The sequence below is a fragment of the Pygocentrus nattereri genome, chromosome 22, assembly GCF_015220715.1.
Source record: "Pygocentrus nattereri isolate fPygNat1 chromosome 22, fPygNat1.pri, whole genome shotgun sequence".
NCBI lineage: Eukaryota > Metazoa > Chordata > Actinopteri > Characiformes > Serrasalmidae > Pygocentrus > Pygocentrus nattereri.
This window is the reverse complement of record NC_051232.1, coordinates 16891048-16913295: the sequence shown is the minus strand read 5'-3', so window position 1 is coordinate 16913295 and position 22248 is coordinate 16891048. Positions and strand designations below refer to the sequence as shown.

Genomic DNA, 22248 nt, shown 5'->3' with positions numbered 1-22248 from the left:
AGCTAGGAAAAAAATTGGTAATGTTAGCATATGTAGATCACTGTTCCACTGCTTGTTTGGGAGTTTGTATGGATCTGTCAGTAAGTCGGATTTGTTTGGCATCCCTTCATTTGTCTCATTTTAAGCATGACAAGCCTGAAAAAACATGAAAAAACAGTAATCTCTACATTGTCATAGTGGACGTATTTGTAGCATGTAAAAACAAGGATGAACCCTGTTAATACAGCAGCTAATCCCATAATGCAGTGTGGCATGGGATTGATTCCCAAGCCCTATTGGTGGCTATAAGCATCCACTACTATGACATTGTTAGCTACACTTAGCCTTGTAGCACCAGCAAACTTCAGACACTGAACACATATTGACTGAATGACTATATTTAGGAAGAATTGGTGAATTTGATTTTTCTTGTAAAACTTTGTGCCTAGGTGGCCTCAAATGCTAGGCAGTTATTTTACCTGGTCAGTGAGCAACACTCCTCTGAATCTAAGGCAGCATTTCTGCAGGGAAACAAACAGTGATTGGCTGTTTTGGTTGAATCGTGGGGCAGGGCGAGATCCAAACAATGCTTGACCAGAGCTAATAATTCCTCTTTAGTGCACCCAGTACTTCACTTCTCCAATCCGTTCTCTACAATACAACTTGGGACTTATTACCTGTTAGTTTTCTGTACATTTTTATTTTGGCACTGACTCTAGTGCACATTAAAGGTAAGTATTTTAGCAAACTCCTATACAAATATCTGAGCACAACATGAGCACAGATACAGAAGTATAATTTAGCGTTGAATGAGGAAAAATGCTATGCAAAGCACTATATGCAACAGACTTATTAAACATTTTTACTTTTTATGTAGTACCTTTTTTTTAACATGGTATGCTTGCATGCTTTTGCTTAAGTTTTTCTTACACCACTATTTCAATTACAAAGTAGTGAGTTTCTTGTGGTGAAGCAAGAATTACAAAAGATGTGACAAGGTGGGGTTTTTTTTACAGCCTTCTTTCTTGACTTCCTTGGTTTTTGGCTTAAAAACATTTTAACAGTAAGGTGTTCTTCTGAATGGAGTGGGGAGGAATAGGTTTGATAGTCATAAAACCCCAGAACCTGAACAATAACACCCTCATCACTATTGAGGAAGTTCCGTTTTAGCCACAAGATAGAAGCAAACAACTTGTCAGAGATGTATCACTTTTTTTGGGGGGGGGTCTTTATTAAATTTTAAAAGTTTAGTTTTTGTGGACTAACAGATCTATTGCAGCTCTTTGATGACCAGGAATGGTACTTATGAGCCTATGCAGGAAAGGCAATACTAAAAAGAAAACACAACTCCAAGAAATCACATCTCTTATTAAATTATTACATGGCTAATGAATCAGCTGAGAAAAAAGAATCTACAAATGATTTCTCATCTGAGTGATGTAGCGTAAAGGTAGCCTTTATTTCCAGGCAACATTGTGGACTATTAGAAGGCATACAAATGGATTTTGCACCACAAATATAAAAAAATGCTAATATATAGTGTCCAAGCCAAAGGCGTTGGGTCAGATGTGTCAGCAGTTTTAAGACGATGTATTAATGTCACATGCCCTGACTCAAAAAGAAGATTCAGCTCAATCTTTAGGTCACAAATGTGAAGATATGATGATGAAAGTAGGTGATTTACTTACATTCTTGGAATACCCGTCCTTCACCAAGCTTTGACTATACTAACATACACCTGTAACATGGATTCTGGGAGATGGAGTCCAGGTTGGTCTCAGTGCTCGGTGGATGCGTGACAACATCAGATTCATATGCCTGGAGGTGTCTGAAGTACAACTGAGATTACAAAATTTTCTTCTGCAATCACAGATTTCACCACAGAGGTCTCCAAACTAAATGGACTTTTAGATACCAAAAGTGTGAAAGTATGTTGAAATATTCTAATGATCCAACATCTTAATGTAGTAACATACATATACAATGTAATGTCGTGTATACACATACAATATTTTGCTTTTTGAGTTTAGAACCGTAGCTGCCAGGCTAATAGTGCTAACAAACGCTAAAAGTCAGTAGTCAACCTAATCATTGCCACAAAAAATATATTTATTATTAAATTATGTTGCAAAGCAATATGTAAATGATTAAAAAAGATTTGGTGAAATGGCATGGATTGACCTTAAATATTCAAGCTACTACACTACAACTACATTATTCCATGTAAAATTAAGGCATCCTGTTCTGTAGTCCTGTTTCAGTGATTGTACATCATAAATATATATTATTTGAAATGTTACTTTTTCATAGAAATGACCACATTTAGAATTACACAAACATGTGGGGGTGCTGGTTGCACAGCTTATACCAAATGATACTAAGTTAAATGCACACAGAGGAAAAACACCAAACACTTCAAACTGTACATACAGCACAAAGACTAACAACCACAAGGGGCAAACACAGGGCTTAAATACAAGAGGGCTAACAAAGGATAACAGGACACAGGTTGAAACACAGGTGGGAACGATCAGGGGCGGGGTCTGAAAACAAGGGGGCCAAACTGGGAGGATAAACACAACAAGTGCACATTGAAGATCAAAACACAACACGAGCACATGGACAGGACTGGGAGGGGCCAATTGTATCAGAACAGGAGTATATTTTTGAAAAAAAAATTTTTATTCATGCACATAGAGTAGCTATGATAAAATACAATAAACAGATGAAAATAAGCCTTTTAGAGCTTTCTGTAAAAGTATTCTTTTGGGGTTGCGCCACACCGTCAGCAGTGGGGCAAAATTGTTTCCAAAAAAAAGTGCAAGTGTTAGTTTTGATGCTGCTTCAGTAACTGCAGGCTCAGACAGCAGATAGCAATCTCTGAAGAGCATCAGGCTGTTTTCATACCCAGGTCATTTTATAAAGACGCACCACAGTTTGATTTTGTGACGCTTTATTTTTTTCCTTTGGGTTGGATGGTGGACTGCAAGGGCTAAAGTGGGCTAAATTGCACACATAGGTGTTTGTTTATTGATCAGACGTTTTGCGGAGATGCAAGCGCTCTGTTACTCTCACATTCACCACCATGAAGACAGAAAAAACAGATGCTTTGTGAATAACAAATTAAGTTGAACAGATCAGGCTGCTAATGCTTGGCCAAAAAAATTGGTCCACAATCCATAATCAAATTCATATCACTATTTTATTGTGTGTCTCTCGTTATTTACAGCGCTTACATCCCTGCAAAACGAGACACAAGCAATAAAATAGTGATATGAATTTGATTATGGATTGTGGACCAATTTTTTTGGCCAAGCTTTAGCGGCCTGATCGGTTAAACTTCATTTAAAACAGGTTTGTTTCAAAACTTATAAAAAGAAATAAAAATTGACATCATGTGACACTTGTTTCTTGCTCAGACATTCTCATTACTACTTACTTTTACTTTTAACAAACACGTGTGAGCGCTTGCAAAGAGTGAAATATTAGTTTCAGGTTGTGCAGACAGTACAGAGAAAATGCGCAATGGAAAAAAACGTACTCTGGTGCTGAATTCCCTCGTGAATTAGTGCGTTTTGGTTGGCTGGTGCTGCCTGAATTCGGATGAAGTCCCATGTCAAAACCAAACTAAAGAAAAAGTTTGACAGGTTTACACCATCCAAGGCAGATCTGAAAGTGCCTCCCAGCTGACATGGAGATTCTGATTGGCTCTGTTTTCAGTTTTACTCTGTCTGTGTTGGTCAGCGCTTCAGGCAGTTTAGTGAAAGCAGGTGTATGTATCTGTGTGTCCTGAATTCAAAAAGTAGCAGGGTGTCACCACAGTACTATAAAAAGTGCTGGGGCAAATGCCTGCTCAGCACTGTGGTTCCGGTGGCCCTGGTATTCTTAGAAGCAACATGTAAAGCTATAAAATTATGAAATAGATAAAAAGAGCACTGCAAAGATTTGCAAGGGGGGCAGTCAAACAGTCACCTTGATCACATCTTAGATTTTAGTCAGTACAATACTACGTAATGTAACAGTGCTTAAAGAGGACAATAACCAGTTAATGGCACAAACAATTTTAAAGAAGGAACATTTTGAATTTTGGCATGTTTGTGAAACTATCCAAAACATTCTCACAAGCATGGAATTGGGCCCCAAACTGAGCAGATGAGAATATAGAGTCATTTGACCATAACTCTTGTATTGCTCTTATAAAAATTGACATCATGTGACACTTGTTTCTTGCTCAGACATTCTCATTACTACTTACTTTTACTAGCTTAATGTCTCACTATAAGGTACTTTTCTCACAGATCCACCCTTCTTTGTAAGAGCATGGCCGGTCATTCCAGGTTTTACTATCTGAAAGGCCAAGAATCTCTGCACAGTCCTCATCCTTAAAGTTATTTGGTTCTCCGCTCATCCAGAAGCTGAAACCCAGAGAATCAGAATAAGATTTTGTTCAGTATTTACTGACATCTGCATATTGACCTTAAGCCCAACAATTTCAACTTATTTGCAAATTTAATGACAGTTAAAACCATAATTTACCTCAGATTAATAGAACATAACAGGAAGAGTTATGTTAACATGCTTTTCTTGATCTAATAAAAGCTGTTAAATGCACAGGCAAGGTTGTAAAATTATCTGGTAACACTATAGGTGAAGGGTGTCTACATAACACATTCATAACATCTTGCATAAACACTACATTATTTATAAATGTAGATTGAAATATTCATTAACTTATGTTAATGCATGTTTACATGCATGTTTACATGATATTACTATGGACTACCATGTCATTTATTGAGACATTTTCCAAATGATTATTTCCAAACATTCTAAAAAAGGAAATGATTTTCAGTAAAGTGCCTAATTTCTGGCCAGCCAATGTAAAAATGACCTCACATGTCATTCCATCTATGTATAAGTACACAGTGGAGCGAAATCACATTCCTCCAGGAACAACACGGTGCAACATGGAACAAAATAATACAGTACAAAGTGCAAACGTGCAGATGTAAGTGTGCAAACATCAAACTAGAAAAATTACAATAAATATGATAAAACAGACATTAGTCACAGTAAACAGACAGTGCAGTGCCGCCACAGCACTTATTTCTGAACATGAGGTATTGAGGATAATATAATAAATTATAATAAGAAGGATAATAACTTTCATCTATGCTTTCAATTTCTTTTTAATTCTTTTTTTAAAGCATGTTTTGCTTTGCATGTCACTTCACTACATGAACAGTTACTTATAGAATAAGTAAGTTACTGATAGAAACAGTCAAATTTTAGAATGGTGGTGTGCCAATAAATGTCAAAGCACAATGACCGAAGGGCCAAAGCAGGGTCATTTTTATTTTGGCTGTCCATGAATACTGTTTTTCTTAAAATAAAAAAATTAGAATTTTTATTTCGAAAAATGTCTTAGTAAAGAGTATATTGTGTAAAACATATATGCTTTATGAATGTTGATTTAAACCTTCATTAACATGTTAATTAAGCATTCATGTAAGACGTTACGTGTTATGTAGACATGCTTCAAGTAAAGTGTTACCGATGTTTCTATTGTTGTGAAATTGTTATAAGAGTACTATGGCTTTGAGCATATTAGAAGTGTATGGCTGTGTCTGTGTGTGTGCGTATTATTTATATGTAGTATTTATATATATATATATATATATATATATATATATATAAATACTACATATAAATAATAAATAAATATATAAATAAAATAAATACTAGCTCAGCCAACTAAAAACAACTGCTAGTTTGAATTGAGTTTACTCAATAGAAACCAAAATGAGCGAGCTGAACAGAGTTTACAGAAAAGACAGCAGAGTTATGGTGAAATTTATGAAGCTGAAGTTAACTTTTTTCACCAGCTTATAGAGGTGAACTTGAGCTCTAACGCTTCACTTGTCATCCAAAAAGAAAAAAAACGTGCATAAGCTCAGTAACAGACATCTGACGACATTGCTGTTCGCTCAATTTATGGCAGGAAATGTATTTGTTTACGTGAAAAATAATTGACTGTATGGTGAGTCTGCAGTCAGACTCTCTCCACGTTTCTTCCACTTTGAGTCTCGTCTTTCCGAGTCACTAGTGTTCAAAGTCGAGTCCCAAGTCTTAGTCGAGTCCCAGGTCTTTCTTGAGTTGAGTTATCAAATTTGTGACTTGAGTGGGACTCGAGTGCATGTCACATGACTTGAATCCACACCTCTGGTTCAAAGTATTCATTTTGTGAGACAAAATAGGGATAAATAATTAGTTAATTGCAGTTTCTTACCTAATAGTCAGTCCTGAGCCGTCTACCCATTTCCAGACTCCCTCTGTGTCACGGTCAGTGAGCCCAATCCAAGCCTGATCTGGGCCCAGCTTATTAGCGATGAATTCCTGTTGTTATGATGGTATAATTTGAAAAGGAATAGTTGTTTGCTCGCTCTCTTATCCTCTACCCAACCCCCCCACCCCCACTCACCTGTTCCTCTTTGCTGTTTATGATCAGCAGGTCTGCTCCTCTCTCTATGCAGTCCTGTCTGCTTTCACTCCAGCTCTTCCCAGTAAAGACGTGGTACACGCTATTGCTGAAAAACCATTCCTGTTGCATTGTTCGGGCTACACATTAATAAACAGAGGACCGATCAGTCAGTTTTCTCAGTTTACTGGGGTTCAGAATTACAGCATTTGTAATATTTATTTGGTCTGAATGGAGTTTGAAAGCCTGTGTTTGATCCTGAGGCCCTGATGGAAATTAATGGGCAGTTAAATGTGGGGTCATTGATTTTTAATTTAGAACATTCTGTGAAATTTTATGTGCATTCTGGCTGCTGTCAATACAGAATATGCTCAGAGAGAAAAATTCTGGTCTGGTGGTAAACTAAATAAAAAGTGAACCAATCTGCATAGGTACCAACAACAGGGAACATTTGGTTACTGCTCCCAACCCCAAAACCAAAGAAGACAAAGTTTGAGAAAAGTTATAATAGTCAAATTGCATAGAATGGTCATAACCCCGATAGTGAAAATGCATGCAACTCTATTGGTAAACAGTAGGGATTTCAAATGTGCAGTGACACTATGGCGATCAGAAAATGTGCTAATTAAAAATACAGTGAAGTGGAAATTACAAATTAAAAATTGTTTTTTTAGTTATTTTCTACATAAACTGTGGCTGCTAAAAAAGATTTGATAGTGATTTGTAGACAGCAGAAAATAAAAAAAGAATCATCGACCGAATGTATAATTGATTCTAGTCTAGAATAACTGGCAACCTAACAGCACATAGGCACATACAGTATGAGAAAGAACAGAAGCGTGTTTGGCGGCACATCAGTGAGTGCGTTTACATGCATTTAATAATCCTATAACTACAAAATATCTCTCATTAATCCGATCAGCATGTTTACATGCACTGGAGTAATCGGATAATGAGGAAACTCTGGATTTACATGAGTCAGGCAGTAATCAGATTTATGCTTTGGAACTGACTAATGAACTCTCAGAAGAAGATTTTCTACTTGTTTATTTCTGGTACAGCCGTCTGTTTTCGCACATGCGTAGACTGAGAAATCTGACAGAAATCAGAGTAAGAGTTTACATGCACTGAGAAATCTGATTACTCAGCTAAAATCCAGCTCTCTTGATCAGACTTCTTAATTGGGATTTCAGGCCTTACTCTAAACTAAGAAAGCAGAGTGTGCTGTTTACATTACCATTTGAATAATCAGAAAACTGCAGAAATGTGATTATAATCGGATTACTGAGTGCATGTCAAAGCATTCACTGACAGCCAAGTTAAAGGTGCATTAGTCGAGATTCACGATACTTAACCTCTACCATTTAAGTAGACTACAACAACACTGGAACTTTATTTCACTCTTTCCATCTGGCTCCCATTCCTGCCCATCAACACACAGCACGCTTTTAGGTTTGCTGGCATTGTCTCAATTGTCTCAACATTCTAGCGCTGAGGTAGGCAGTTTATGAAGAGTATTCGCTTACTTTATGATTTAGATTAAATTCATAAAAATCTGCCAATATGCAAACCTTGCTTGAGAGGAGAAAAAAATACTTGATATCTACTTTTTTCATAGCTCCAGCAACAATTTCACAAGCTGCTAACAGTGAACACCTATAGGGTACTTCATCTCAGGTTGGTTGAGGTTCCTTTTAGGAACCTATAAGCATCAACAGAGCACCATAGTTCTGCTCTCCCCTAGCCAAGGTATTCCACTATGAAAGGTATCAAACTCTCTTGTCTCTTTTGTCTGAGAGCCATGACTGTGTTAGCACATGTGATGTTGCAACTAGCTAATCGTTTATTTGATTAATGAGCTCCCACAAGTTTTTAAGCAAACTGCCATGACCTGATCTCTGAGAGTGGTTTATTGTAAGCATTACTTTACCTGGTTCTTTGAGTGATAAAGGTTTATCTGCATGATTCATTGGGTGAAGTTCAGTCATTCAAGCAGTTCAAAGATTTATACATATTTCACACAGCTGTCCTGGAGGAATTTTGGTAATTCTGTGTGTTGAGTTCTTGTACGATAATCATTCATTCTCTTGCTCCACTAAAACAGCCTGTGTTTGAATCTGCCATTAACTGTCTTTGATGTCTAGCTTCAATAGGGTTCTATCCACTGGCTCTCTCAAACATATATTGTGGCAGTCAGAACAAAACCTCATCTCCATTTTTGTCAATTCTCAGTTTTTGATGTGATTTTAAAAGTGCCGGTTGCCCTTTACACAGTGTGTAAATTTCATGATAAATGGACTAAAAGACATGTCCCAAAAGAAAAAAGTCTGGTTCCACTGACTTACATTTAAATGAAAGTATGTATTTTCCTTCTCTTGTAAAGTTAACATTTTGGAGATCCAAAGTTTTGTTCCAACAGCTGGATTCATGCAGAAGATAGTGCCTTTCAGACACAGCGTTAGACACAGTGTTAAGTAATCAAATAGCGTCAGATGGCAGTGGTATAGAGTAGGAATGTAACTGCTAAAAATGCTGAATTGCAGTATAAGTTACAAGCAATACAGATTTTGTGGGAAGCCATGCTTATAGTGTAGTCTCAAAGCAACTACTCTGGTTCACCCATGGTTTCTGCACTTATGCACACACTCTTCCCATTTGTCACTGGATTAGTATACAAATTAAAAATTTTTTTGTTCCCCTCCTTAAAGAGTAACTATAGTCCACTATTCCACCACTGGCTGAACTTCAAAAAACAAACAAACAAAAAAAAACCTCAAAAATGGGAGGGGCACTGCAGTGTTATGCAGGTTTGGAGGTAGGACAGTGAGGGAAACCAGGTGGGCTGGGCTGCTGTGAAAATATGGAAAGTGACTATCAAATGGCACTTTTGTAACTGAGAACTCTTACAAGGCTGACGATTTTTCTCTACTACCATCCCCATCTTTGATGAGGGATGGTGTTTCTGACAAGGCAGTCAGTCTTGAGCCTTAACAGCACGAGCCACTGAAGAGTTAGCATAGTGCCAGAAAATGATTAGCAGTGAGTGGCGGAGGCATCGAAATGAAGAACAATCCCTAAAACCATGACAGACAGCTTCTTATTATCTGTTCATCAGGTCAATATTTCATATAACCAAGCCCTGATTTTTTAGATGCGCCAAATTCTGAATGAATAAAGTGGATTTCTTTGAACATTGTTAGTTTCCTTCAGTTTGACATCAAGGTTGCAGACTGCATCACCAGTCAGCCAGGGTTTGCTGCAGTGGCCCTAAATCCTTACATTCTGCAAGCTGTTCATGGCACTTACTGGTGTTGCATCCCATTCAGTTCCCCCTCAAATTCTTGTTCCCCTTCATAAATTGATCCTCGGGCGTGCACTCACTGAACAGAAATCAACGGTAAGCAACGCTGGAACTACGGAAAGCAGGGAAAAGGTTTGAGAAAGGCTGTGCAGACAAAATGTTGACAGTTGGTAACAATGGCCATTTAACGTTACTCTTTCCTGAATCATTTTGCTTTTCAGAGTTCCCTGTTGCTTGCTGTTGATTTCTGTTCAGTGAGTCGCATGCCCAAGATTTTCAGTTGTGTGCTTTATGGAATCCTTACTTAATCGGTCCAACATCTTTACTACAAACTAATCTTAGATTAATTGAGTTTTTTACAGGTGGAACAGACAGCTGGCATATCGCAGCCTTGTGAAGTGGGGGGTATTTAACTCAGCGTGTGAATGTGGTTATCTCCTTACCTAGGCTTTTATATTTTTTATATATTTTATTTTGTATTGCTCCAGTAGGGCATCATCAGGGGGTGGTAACTTTGTTTGACTGATTTGCATATAGGGATCATGTACATGCATGTCATCCTATAGCTGAGTTGGATGAGAGGGGCGCTGAGAGGTGGAACTGAACACGATAAAAATGATATTTTTACAGTCTGGAAAGGTGTGTTCACATTTTAAGCAAGACTGGTATATTTTATCATTACAGAGCAGTGCATTTCAGCTCTTAACGGGAAAAGAAAAAGGTCTGCGGGTGTAGTTACTCTAGGTTGGTGCCTGTGACCAGCACCATTCAACTGACCAGAAAATAAAGTGTATCTACTTGCTTGTTCTTCTCTTGTACTTCTCCTGATAGATTGACCTGAATTATGATAAGACCCACTGCAACAACTGATTAGTTCCTTAAGGAAATAATGTCAAAAAATACCACCAAAATAGCCAATACGGTAATTATCTGTGGTGGCTTACACAGCAAAACAAGTCACGAAAAAGTGAAACAGAAGAGCAGAAATTGGAAAAAAGGAGCTGAAAGGCATGGCTGTGATAACCTCTCTCCATAATTAATTAGCTGTGTCACTGTCTGCTTGTGGCATCATTTGTAATAATCAGTTACAACTGATTTAGTTCCAGCATTTGCTAGTATATTGCTGCTGTCAGAACATGATTTGAAAACGCCTGCTGCCCTTTATACTGTCAGGTGTAACACCGGTCCTTGCCACCAGAGGTCAGCCTCACCCGAATAATGACATTCTCCCTTGTTGCACCCTGACCCCTCACCTGCAGCTCATTTCACCTGACTATTTAAGGACCTTAGGCGCACTGACTCAGTATGAAGTATTGCCAGTCTACTTGCATACCAAGCCTTGGCTCCTCATTGTTTAAGTTTTTGGATTGCCTTGACTCTTTTCTGTACTCTTTGAGTCTGCTTCTGGATCTCCCTTTGGTGCTTTTGCTGGTTTTGGATTTTTCTAGTGTTTTGACCTTTGGACTGTTTTTGACTCTGACGCCGTTTTTTGTGTTTTGGGATTAAACGGAATTATGGATTCCAATCAGCCCGGAGAGTCTTCTTCACATATACTGTGTGTAAATTTCATGATAAATGGACTAAAGGAAATAGCCCAAAATTACTTGGAAAAAATTCTGGTTCCACTGACATTAAAAGTAAAGCATGTTTTATTGTGACAGCAGCGATATGCAGCCTGACTGTGTGCTTATGGGGCGAGGCTTTGAGTAAATGCAGAAGGGAATGGGTTGTATTTGTTTGGCTGCTAAGTTTCAAAACCTCTTTGCTTTGGCTAACTTTCCTCCTCAGAATTGATGACCCCTCCTTTAAGAATTCTGAAAAATGAATAACAGCCATTACTACACATTTACAACTACTGCACGTAGCAATTGCCCAGGATTACAATGTAGCAGTATGCTAAAATAGTTTTTCCTCTGTACTGTTCCAGACCATAACTTGCTCAACATTTTAAAATTTAAAATCTGTTTTAACGATATGGTTCATGTTGTCTGAATAACACCAAAAATAAGAACATTTTAAAACCAAAGAATTATCTACTTACTCCTTTTAGGGACGTTCTGGAGACGCTCTCTTTCGGTCTGAAGCTGATGTGTCACGGTGGTGTAATTGGTTTTTAACTGATCATTTTCACTTGTTAGTTCTACAAATCTGGTCTGTAACTGGTCTCTCTCTAAAGTCAGGTTGGTGTAACTGCTCTGTAACTGGTCTCGCTCTAAAGTCAGGTTGGTGTAACTGCTCTGTAACTGGTCTCGCTCTAAAGTCAGGTTGGTGTAACTGCTCTGTAACTGGTCTCGCTCTAAAGTCAGGTTGGTGTAACTGCTCTGTAACTGGTCTCGCTCTGATGTAAACTTCATCCACAGCAGTGTAATGGCAGCCAGAAGAAGAACACATAGCAGCCCCAGACACAATGCAACCACTCCGTAACATCTACTTGCTGCAGTGCATGTACCTGAAACAAAATGTATGGATCATTGTACTGAAATGGTTTAAAGTCAAAGTTGAAAACACATTTCAGACTTTTAATGGACTTGGAGTTTATACTAAAATCCTTTTGCTTTGAGGAACCATATACCATAATTATGTTTATTTTGCTAAAATAATTTATTGAACATTTGATTTTGTCACCACCAAAACAGTCATAACACTGCTGAAACTTTAACAAATGTTTTGGTAGTGACATTTTTGATAGAGACCGTTTTGGTAGAGATGATTTTACAAAATTTTTAATAAAACAAAGTTCTTCTAGCGAGGAACAGGGATGCAGTCTCATTTCTGGCTCTGAAATGCAGGGGTGTGGCTAAAATAAAGCTCCACATATGGACTAAATCTGCATTTCGGTAGTGACCTGAAAATGTGGGACAGCAAATTATGATTTTGTATATACACTACCGATCAAAAGTTTGGGGTCACTTAGAAATGTCCTTATTTTTCAAAGAAAAGCACATTTTCTTTCAGTGAAGCTAACATGAATCATAAATACACTCCATACATTGTTAATGTGGTAAATGACTATTCTAGCTGCAAACGTCTGGTTTTTAATGCAATATCTACATAGGTGTATATAGGCCCATTTCCAACAACCACCACTCCAGTGGTTTAATGGTACATTGTGTTTGCTAACTGTGTAAGAAGGCTAATGGATGTTTAGAAAACCCTTGAAAAACCTTGTTCAAGTATGTTAGCACAGCTGAAAACAGTTTGGCTGATTAGAGAAGCTATAAAACTGACCTTCCTTTGAGCTGGTTGAGAATTTGGAGCATCACATTTGTTTGTTCTATTAAACTCTCACAATGGCCAGAAAAAGAGAACTTTCATGTGAAACTCGACAGTCTATTCTTGTTCTTAGAAATAAAGGCCATTTGATGCGAAAAATTGCCAAGAAACTGAAGATTTCCTACAACGGTGTGTACTACTCCCTTCAGAGGAGAACACAAACAGGCTCTAACCAGAGTAGAAAGAGAAGTGGGAGGCACCGCTGCACAACTAAGCAACAAGACAAGTACATTAGAGTCTCTAGTTTGAGAAACCAACGCCTCACAGGTCCTCAACTGGCAGCTTCATTAAATAGTACCCGCCAAACGCCAGTGTCAACCTCTACAGTGAAGAGACGACTCCAGGATGCTGGCCTTCAGGGCAGAGTGGCAAAGAAAAAGCCATATCTGAGACTGGCTAATAAAAGGAAAAGATTAATATGGGCAAAAGAACACAGACATTGGACAGAGGAAGATTGGAAAAAGTGTTATGGACAGATGAATCTAAGTTTGAGGTGTTTGGATCACACAGAAGAACATTTGTGAGACACAGAACAACTGAAAAGATGCTGGAAGAGTGCCTGAAGATGTGATGGTCTGGGGTTGCTTTGGTGCTGGTAAAGTGGGAAATTTGTACAAGGACAAAGGGATTTTGAATAAGGAAGGCTATCACTTCATTTTGCAACGCCATGCCATACCCTGTGGACAGTGCTTGATTGGAGACAATTTCATCCTACAACAGGACAATGACCCAAAGCACACCTCCAAATTATGCATGAACTATTTAGGGAAGAAGCACTCAGCTGGTATTCTATCTGTAATGGAGTGGCCAGCCCAGTCACCAGATTTCAACCCCGTTGAGTTGTTGTGGGAGTAGCTTGACCGGGAGCGTTCTTTGATGAAAGCAAAGTTTGAAGGAGAAAATTATTATTTTAATTTAAAAAAATTTATTTCAAACCTTGTCAATGTCTGGACTATATTTTCTATTCATTTTGCAACTCATTTGAAAAATAAAACTATGAGTTTTCATGGAAAACACAAAATTTTCTCGATGACCCCAAACTTTTGATCGGTAGTGTACACTGCTCAAAAAATAAAGGGAACACTCAAATAACACATTCTAGATCTGAATGAATGAAATATTCTCATTGAATACTTTGTTCTGTACAAAGTTGAATGTGCTGACAACAAAATCACACAAAAATCAATGGAAATAAAATTTATCAACCAATGGAGGCCTGGATTTGGAGTCACACACAAAATTAAAGTGGAAAAACACACTACAGGCTGATCCAACTTTGATGAAATGTCCTTAAAACAAGTTAAAATGAGGCTCAGTATTGTGTGTGGCCTCCACGTGCCAGTATGACCTCCCTACAACACCTGGGCATGCTCCTGATGAGGTGGCAGATGGACTCCTGAGGGATCTCCTCCCAGACCTGGACTAAAGCATCCGCCAACTCCTGGACAGTCTGTGTCCAACGTGGCGTTGGTGGATGGAGCGAGACATGATGTCCCAGGTGTGCTCAATCGGATTCAGGTCAGGCTACCTCTGGCGAGCACATGGAGGGCTGTGCGGCCCTCCAAAGAAATGCCACCCCACACCATTACTGACCCACTGCCAAACCTGTCATGCTGAAGGATGTTGCAGGCAGCAGATCGCTCTCCACGGCGTCTCCAGACTCTGTCACGTCTGTCACATGTGCTCAGTGTGAACCTGCTTTCATCTGTGAAGATCACAGGGCGCCAGTGTCGAATTTGCCAATCCTGGTGTTCTCTGGTAAATGCCAAGCATCCTGCACGGTGTTGGGCTGTGAGCACAACCCCCATCTGTGGACGTCGGGCCCTCATAACATCCTCATGGAGTCGGTTTCTAACCGTTTGTGTAGACACATGCACATTTGTGGCCTGCTGGAGGTCATTTTGCAGGGCTCTGGCAGTGCAAGCAAGCAAGCAAGCAAAATTTATTTATATAGCGCTTTTTACAACAGGTGTTGTCACAAAGCAGCTTTACAAAACAATCAGTATTACAGAGAGAAAAGAAAAGAAGAAAGAAAATCCGGGTCCGAGCCCCCATGAGCAAGCCAGCGGCGACGGTGGCAAGGAAAAACTCCCTAAAAGAGGAAGAAACCTTGAGAGGAACCAAGATTCAGAAGGGGAACCCATCCTCCTCTGGTCGACACCGGATAGCAAACATTATTAGTATGAAGTATTATAGTAAAGTGCGAAAAGAAAAGATCTGAGGGTGAGGATTGCAATTGCAGTGCTCCTCCTGTTCCTCCTTGCACAAAGGCGGAGGTAGCGGTCCTGCTGCTGGGTTGTTGCCCTCCTACGGCCTCCTCCATGTCTCCTGGTGTTACTGGCCTGTCTCCTCGTAGCGCCTCCAGCCTCTGAACACTACGCTGACAGACACAGCAAACTTTCTTGCCACAGCTCGCATTGATGTGCCATCCTGGATGAGCTGCACTACCTGAGCCACTTGTGTGGGTTGTGAGTTCGTCTCATGCTACCACGAGTGTGAAAGCACCACCAACATTCAAAAGTGACCAAAACATCAGCCAGAAAGCAGAAAGGTACTGAGAAGTGGTCTGTGGTCCCCACCTACAGAACCTCTCCTTTATTGAGTGTGTCTTGCTAATTGCCAATAATTTCCACCTGTTGTCTGTTCCATTTGCACAACAGCTGTGAAATTGATTGTCAATCAGTGTTGCTTCCTAAGTGGACAGTTTGATTTCACAGAAGTTTGATTTACTTGGAGTTATATTGTGTTGTTTAAGTGTTTCCTTTATTTTTTTGAGCAGTGTAATTAGGAGCTAATAGAGAATAATCAGACCTGTTTTGATTTACAACAAGTGGGACCAGTTTCATCAGAAAAACTTAACCAGGGTCAATTGTTAGAAAACAGCAGCAGCTCTATGCCAGGGCTCTTCACTGATGTATTCACTATAGAACTTAAATGTGCAATCAAAAATATGTGTCTATTGCAATCTTAAAATGTGGCATGTGACACTATGTGTTTCTTTCCAGCAGCTGATGGAAGCAGTCCTCACTAATCTTATTAGTTGCTGTTTTATTAATTTTTTTACATCGTTCACATCAGTGTAATAGCATTTCACACATTTCTTCAGGTTTTTCATTGTCTCCATCATGCACTGCAAAAAAAATTGTATATTTTTGGGTGAAATTATCATAATTCTAGTCAATCTATTTAATTTCTAAATTTTGAGATGGTTTTGTAAGTAAAAAATAAGTAATTTTATCAAGAAAAATTGCCTCACTATATTGGCAGATCATTTTGCTGGTAAAAAAGCAAAATGATCTGCCAATATAGTGAGATAAATTTAGTTTACAAAATTATTTAAAACAAATAGAAAATGTTTGCAAATAGATACATCCTCTTGAAATAAGCTTACAACAATCAGAGCAGGAGAAGACTTATTAGATGGGGTGGCAGAATACAGGGGATGATTTTAAGTTTGCTACTAGAAAGAGAAGTGGAGCATGACTAAACCGGACTAAGACTGTAATGCTGAGCATGTTATTATTGTTATTATTATAATTTAATGTTATTATTATTATTTATTATTGCAAAAAATTTGTAATATTTAGGGAGCATTCTTCTTTTCTGGAATTTTGAAAGTGAAATATTGCTTTTAACAGATATTAACTTTAGGCTGTTGCTTCAGACATGAAAAGAACATCTTCAAACAGAGGTTTTACAGAGGCACACGGAGCATTATAAGAAAAAAAGAAAAACCAGCAAGGTAGCTGCACAAGCAACCAAGGAAACTCACAAATGTGAAATTATGATAATCATTATATTGTCTTAATGTCGTTTTAATGTATTATGATCTTTTTCTTAAAAAAAAAAGGAAACATAAATTCACTAATAGTATGCTAATGTTTCGGTAGCTGACCCATTTGTAAGTGGAAAACCCCAATGAAGACCAGAAGGTACCATCTACTTACCTTTGTACTGAGTGTCAGCTGTATGGGATTGAGAGGTTTGGTCCGTACTCCTGTAATGAAGAGGGCTAATCTGAGTGTTTATGTAGTCCTTACTAGCGCAAACATCTTCATATGAATCACATGAATCTGAATCTGAATCAAAACTTTCATGAAAATTCTCTGCATTTGCATATATATCATTGATCATCTCCATTCTGCTCGGATAGATGTTCGAAGAATAAGTCTGAGTGAGGCTCTCCAGTTATAAAAGCCTGTGTGTAGTGATATGACAAAGTGGGAATGGAGGAACTGTTTGTGCTGATGCAGGAAGCAGCACTTCATGCATCACTGCAGATACTAGCGTCAGATTATAAGTGTCAGTTTAGAGTCTATACTGGCAAAAACGGAGGACCAAACAAGCAAGTTGGAATAAACATGCAACAGAGCAAATGTGGAATGGTGAGATGCCATTATTAGCTACGGCAAAATCAAATATTGTAGAGATCAGCTGCAAAGCACAAACTAGAACTGAAGAAGAAATTATGACGTTCGCAGGAAAGAACGAAAATAGAACTGCTCCTTTAAAGGGAACTGAAGAAGTTGCTAGAGCATGTATGAGAGTCGGAATTTACACAAAGAAAACTTTTCTTTATTTTTAGAATTTTTTTTAGGTGTTTTTTTATTTTCAAAATGTTAGGATGGAACACTGTCAGAAGAGCTTTTAGAAATTGATTTTATAAGAAATAATGATAAGAACACAATGTAATGATTAAAAGAATAACTATAATGTCATTGTTATAATAATTGATTTGGTGTAACATGATGAAAACATTCATAATTGTTATTTTGTTGTTCATGTTTTCTTTTTTGCTGTGACATGAATTTAATAAGCTCTTTGAAAAAGTGTCTCTCTCTATCTCTCTCTCTCTCTTTTCTCTCTATTTCTCTCTCTCTCTCTCTCTCTACCTCTCTGTCCCATGTATATACTTATACATACATACATCCTGGCCAAAAAAAAGGTCACACACTCTAATATTCCATTGGACTGCCTTTAGCTTTGATTACGGCGTGCATTCGCTGTGGCATCGTTTCCACAAGCTTCTGCAATGTCACATTTATTTCGGCCCAGAGTTGCATTCATTTTTCTCCAAGATCTTGTATTGATGATGGGAGATTTAGACCACTGCGCAAAGTCTTCTCTAGCACATCCCAAAGATTCTCAATGGGGTTCAGGTCTGGACTCTGTGGTGGCCAATCCATGTGTGAAAATAATGTCTCGTGCTCCTTGAACCACTCTTTCACAGTTTGAGCCCGATGAATCCTGGCATTGTCATCTTGTAATATGCCTGTGCCATCAGGGAAGAAAAAAATCCATTGATGGAATAACCTGGTCGTTCTGTATATTCAGGTAGTCAGCTGACCTCATTCTTTGGGCACATAACGTTACTGAACCTACTGACCAACTGCTGCAACCCCAGATAGCACTGCCCCCACAGGCTAATATGGTAGGCACTAGGCATGATGGGTGCATCACTTCAGCAGCCTCTCTTCTTACCCTGATGTGCCCCTCACCCTGGAACAGGGTGGACTCATCAGACCACATGACCTTCTTCCATTGCTCCAGAGTCCAATCTTTATGCTCCCTAGCAAATCGATGCTGTTTTTGCCCGGTTAGCCTCACCGATAAGTGGTTTTCTTAAGGGTAGACAGCTGTTTGGTCCCAATGCCTTGAGTTCCCTTCGCATTGTGCATGTGGAAATGCTCTCACTTTCACTATTAAACATATCCCTGAGTTCTACTGTTGTGTTTCTATGATTTGATTTCAGTGATCACTGATCACGATCATTCAAGATTTTTTTCCGACCACATTCCTTCCTCGAAGATGATGTTTCTCCACTGTGCTTCCACTTTTTAATGATGTGTTGGACAGTTCTTAACCCGATTTTAGTAGTTTCAGCAATCTCTTTAGATGTTTTCTCTGCTTGATGCATGCCAATAATTTGACCCTTCTGAAACAAGTGATCTTTATATATATATATGTGTGTGTGTGTGTGTGTGTGTGTGTGTGTATAATATATATATTATACACACACACACACACACACACACACACACACACACACACACACACATATATATATATATATATATATATATATATATATATATATATATATAATGGAAATTAAATGATGGTAAAAAGTCTGGTTCCATTGACTTACATTAAATGTAAAGTAGGTTTTTCATTCTTCTGTAAAGTTGCCATTTTGGAGATATGGGGTTTTATAAAGGTGTGTATATATAGCTGATTATTTTTGCATATCATGATATCTTTTGCACAAATTGTACAAATAATGGGAAATTACGTAATATAATTTTGAGCTACATGTACTTGGTATGTAATAATAAATAGCCTGGCCAGTTCGACATTAAACGTCTCTAATGTTTTAATCATATAATACAAGTGCATTTTCCTCTGTTCTTACTTTACAGTTACTTTAGTTTCTCACACTTAACAATAAATTGTCTTTCTTCTGATTCTTTTGATGCAGTTCTGGTTTGAAAGATTTTATTGAGCTGGATTAATTTGTTTCTGAGATTAATGTACTGGTGAAATTAAAAAGCAAAAGGTTAAACTCCCACCAAGTGAAATTATTCCACTGCACTGACACAAGTTTGCTTGTTTCAAGCTAATTTCATTTGCTTTCATCACTTTCTTATAACGATCTCAAAATGAAAAATATTAAATAGATTTAAGAGTCACATGCCAAGATGCGATTTCTTGCATACATTGCTACTCTGCAGTATAGACAGAAATGCAGTAGTTAAGTCTATTCTGTGAGCTTAAGTGCATTAGATGTAGTGTGTCTGATGAACTGTGAACTGTTTAAATGGTTTTAGGTGCCAATAACAGCTGTAATCACATGCCCTTTGTACACTTTTCTTAATCCTTTAGAATTAAAAGGTTGTTTTTGTTATTGTACCTTAAAGACTTTTCAAAACACAGTCCAGGCTGAAACACTCCTTATGACTTCAGCCTGAAAGGGATGGTGCTAAACCTCTATAGACTGAATAGGCAAATATAGAGAGTTTTAATGCACAAAAACAGTGCATTCCAAACAGGCTGTGTCTGCAGCTTGGTGTCCACCTATGCAGTGTTTGCTCTGGGGAGTGAACAGCATGTTTTAAAACTTTAACAGAATTTATATACCACTTCACATGCTACTTTACTTTACCTATTTTAAAAAAGAGAATTTTGACTTTCTGTGATATGGCCCCTAAAACTGTTGTAAAAATTAGGACTTTTGAGGAGAATTATTCCAACCAAAAAAAAAAACGGTGTCCACGTTCTTACAAAGCTGTGTCTGGCCAAAAGCTGCACACTCAATGCCCACTCTCTCTTAGCTCATTCTCAGTAAATTCACACTCACTGCTGCTATACTTCAAGTGCTATATTTAAAATGTATTTTTAAAAAAGTGATTTTTGCTGCCTGCCTTGTGTCCACCAAACTGATGTAACTCATGTAACTCATGTAAAATGCTTTTCATAATTTTGTGGAAAATTTTGTGGAAAAAAACAGCTGTTGTAAAAGTTTTTTTTAAAGAAATACTGCATGTTAACATCTCTAATTTCATATATTTTGCAGCTTTTTACCTTTATCTTCCCTCATGTCCCTATAACCTACAGATAGGGAAATTGTTTCTTTTGTTTGTTTATTTTTATAATTATTTATTTTTCTATCTGAATCGTTATATTTAGAGAATAAGGTTTAAAGCACTTTTCCCTCTCTAATTAAGCCTCTGTCATTTGTCATTAAGCCTCTGTCATTAAGACCATGTCATTTGTGTTTGTTGTAAGAGGCAAAAATATTCATTCATAAATTATTCATCCATAAAGTATTACCGACAGTGCTCGTTCTTCTTACACACACAATACACAAGCTAGAAAACACATTACAAATAACTCACCCTCAAAAATCAACCCCAAAGCAGCTGTAGTGGTTCAGGTTTTTTCCACCTTTTGAGACATCATCAGAAAGGGGTTTTCCTGGTCTGGCTGGTGTATTCCTTTCACAACTGAGAGTAATGAAGAATACAGTAGAAGTAGACAGAAGAAGACTTACAACCCACTGAAACTGGTATTTGATGCTACATGACGACACAACAACGTATAGTTAATGCAAGGCCTGAGTAAGCTGATAAGCCAATGTATGAGCCAGTTATTAATGCCAATGTTAACAAGGTCTTTTGAGGGAGGATCAAATAATAAACTCCTCAGTAGTGGATGTTTTGTCGAGTAATAAGCTTAGTAACGGTGTTGTACTGGATCCTGGTTTGGGGGATTGTAGGAGCAGCAGTACACAAAAAGTTATGAATTTTCAGAATGCCATTTAAATTATATGCATTTTTTTTCTGAAATATATACAATAAGTCCATGAATAAACCTGCCAACCCTCAACAGCAACGAACAGTATTAATTAAGTAAAACAAAAGGTTTCCTGGTTTTATAAAGAATTTTTCTATATTGTAACAGAATACATTACTGAATTCCTTCAGGACCGTCTGTTCAGTTTTCAGCCATCACTAGTTTTTTGCCCAACCCTGTCATTTTGGACATAGTAGTCGTGGATGTCTCAAGATTGCTTTGAAGATCCATTACCCTCTGGGGGCTGAAAAGCAACTAACAAGCTACTAACAGGGAGACATGTTCATAGTCATCCTTACAGTCTCTCGTCACATTGCAGTATGATCAAAAATCCTTAAAAGGTTTGTCATTTGCTTGTTGCTCCTGGAATTTACAGGCTGTGCTAGCTAACTTTGTACCAATTTGTTTATTGAAATGCCTCCAAACTCCCTGCAGTGCATTACACAAGTAATGAATTATGAATTATGAGCTTTGCACTTTAAAAAAGGCAAAATATGCTAAAATTAAAGCTTAATTTTTTTTTTTAAACATAAAGCTGAAAATGTTCACCTTGCTCCCGCCCCCACCTCTTTAACTCTCTCTCTCACTTGTTCATCTTTGCTGTTTATGATCAGCAGGTCTGCTTCTTTGTGTGTGCAGTTCTTTCTGCTCTTGTTCCAGCTCTTCTTCTCAGTAGCAATGTAGTAAACACTAGTTTGGAACAAAATCCAGTCCTGCTGTATGGCCTTCACTGTGGATTCTAAACACATACATACACTCAGCTTGCAACAGACATAAAATAATGCTCCATTTTCTTACATTTGCATTTTTATCTTGTAAGTAGCTCTGCTATAGAGTTTTCTAATAACTGACTCAAACATAGACT

The 22248-nt window shown here is 38.0% G+C and overlaps 1 protein-coding gene across 1 annotated transcript; it reads right to left on the bottom strand.

Moving 5' to 3' along the window:
• Positions 1-3309: 3309 nt before the first annotated feature.
• Positions 3310-17233, bottom strand: LOC108434315 (hepatic lectin-like). Its single transcript, XM_017709344.2, has 5 exons — positions 16979-17233; positions 11800-12207; positions 6461-6597; positions 6269-6375; positions 3310-4394 (listed from the first exon to the last, which is right to left on the bottom strand). Exons 1-5 carry the CDS (start codon positions 17169-17171, stop codon positions 4256-4258), a joined length of 984 nt encoding a protein of 327 aa, XP_017564833.1. The 5' UTR covers positions 17172-17233; the 3' UTR covers positions 3310-4255.
• Between the last annotated feature and the right edge of the window lie 5015 nt (positions 17234-22248).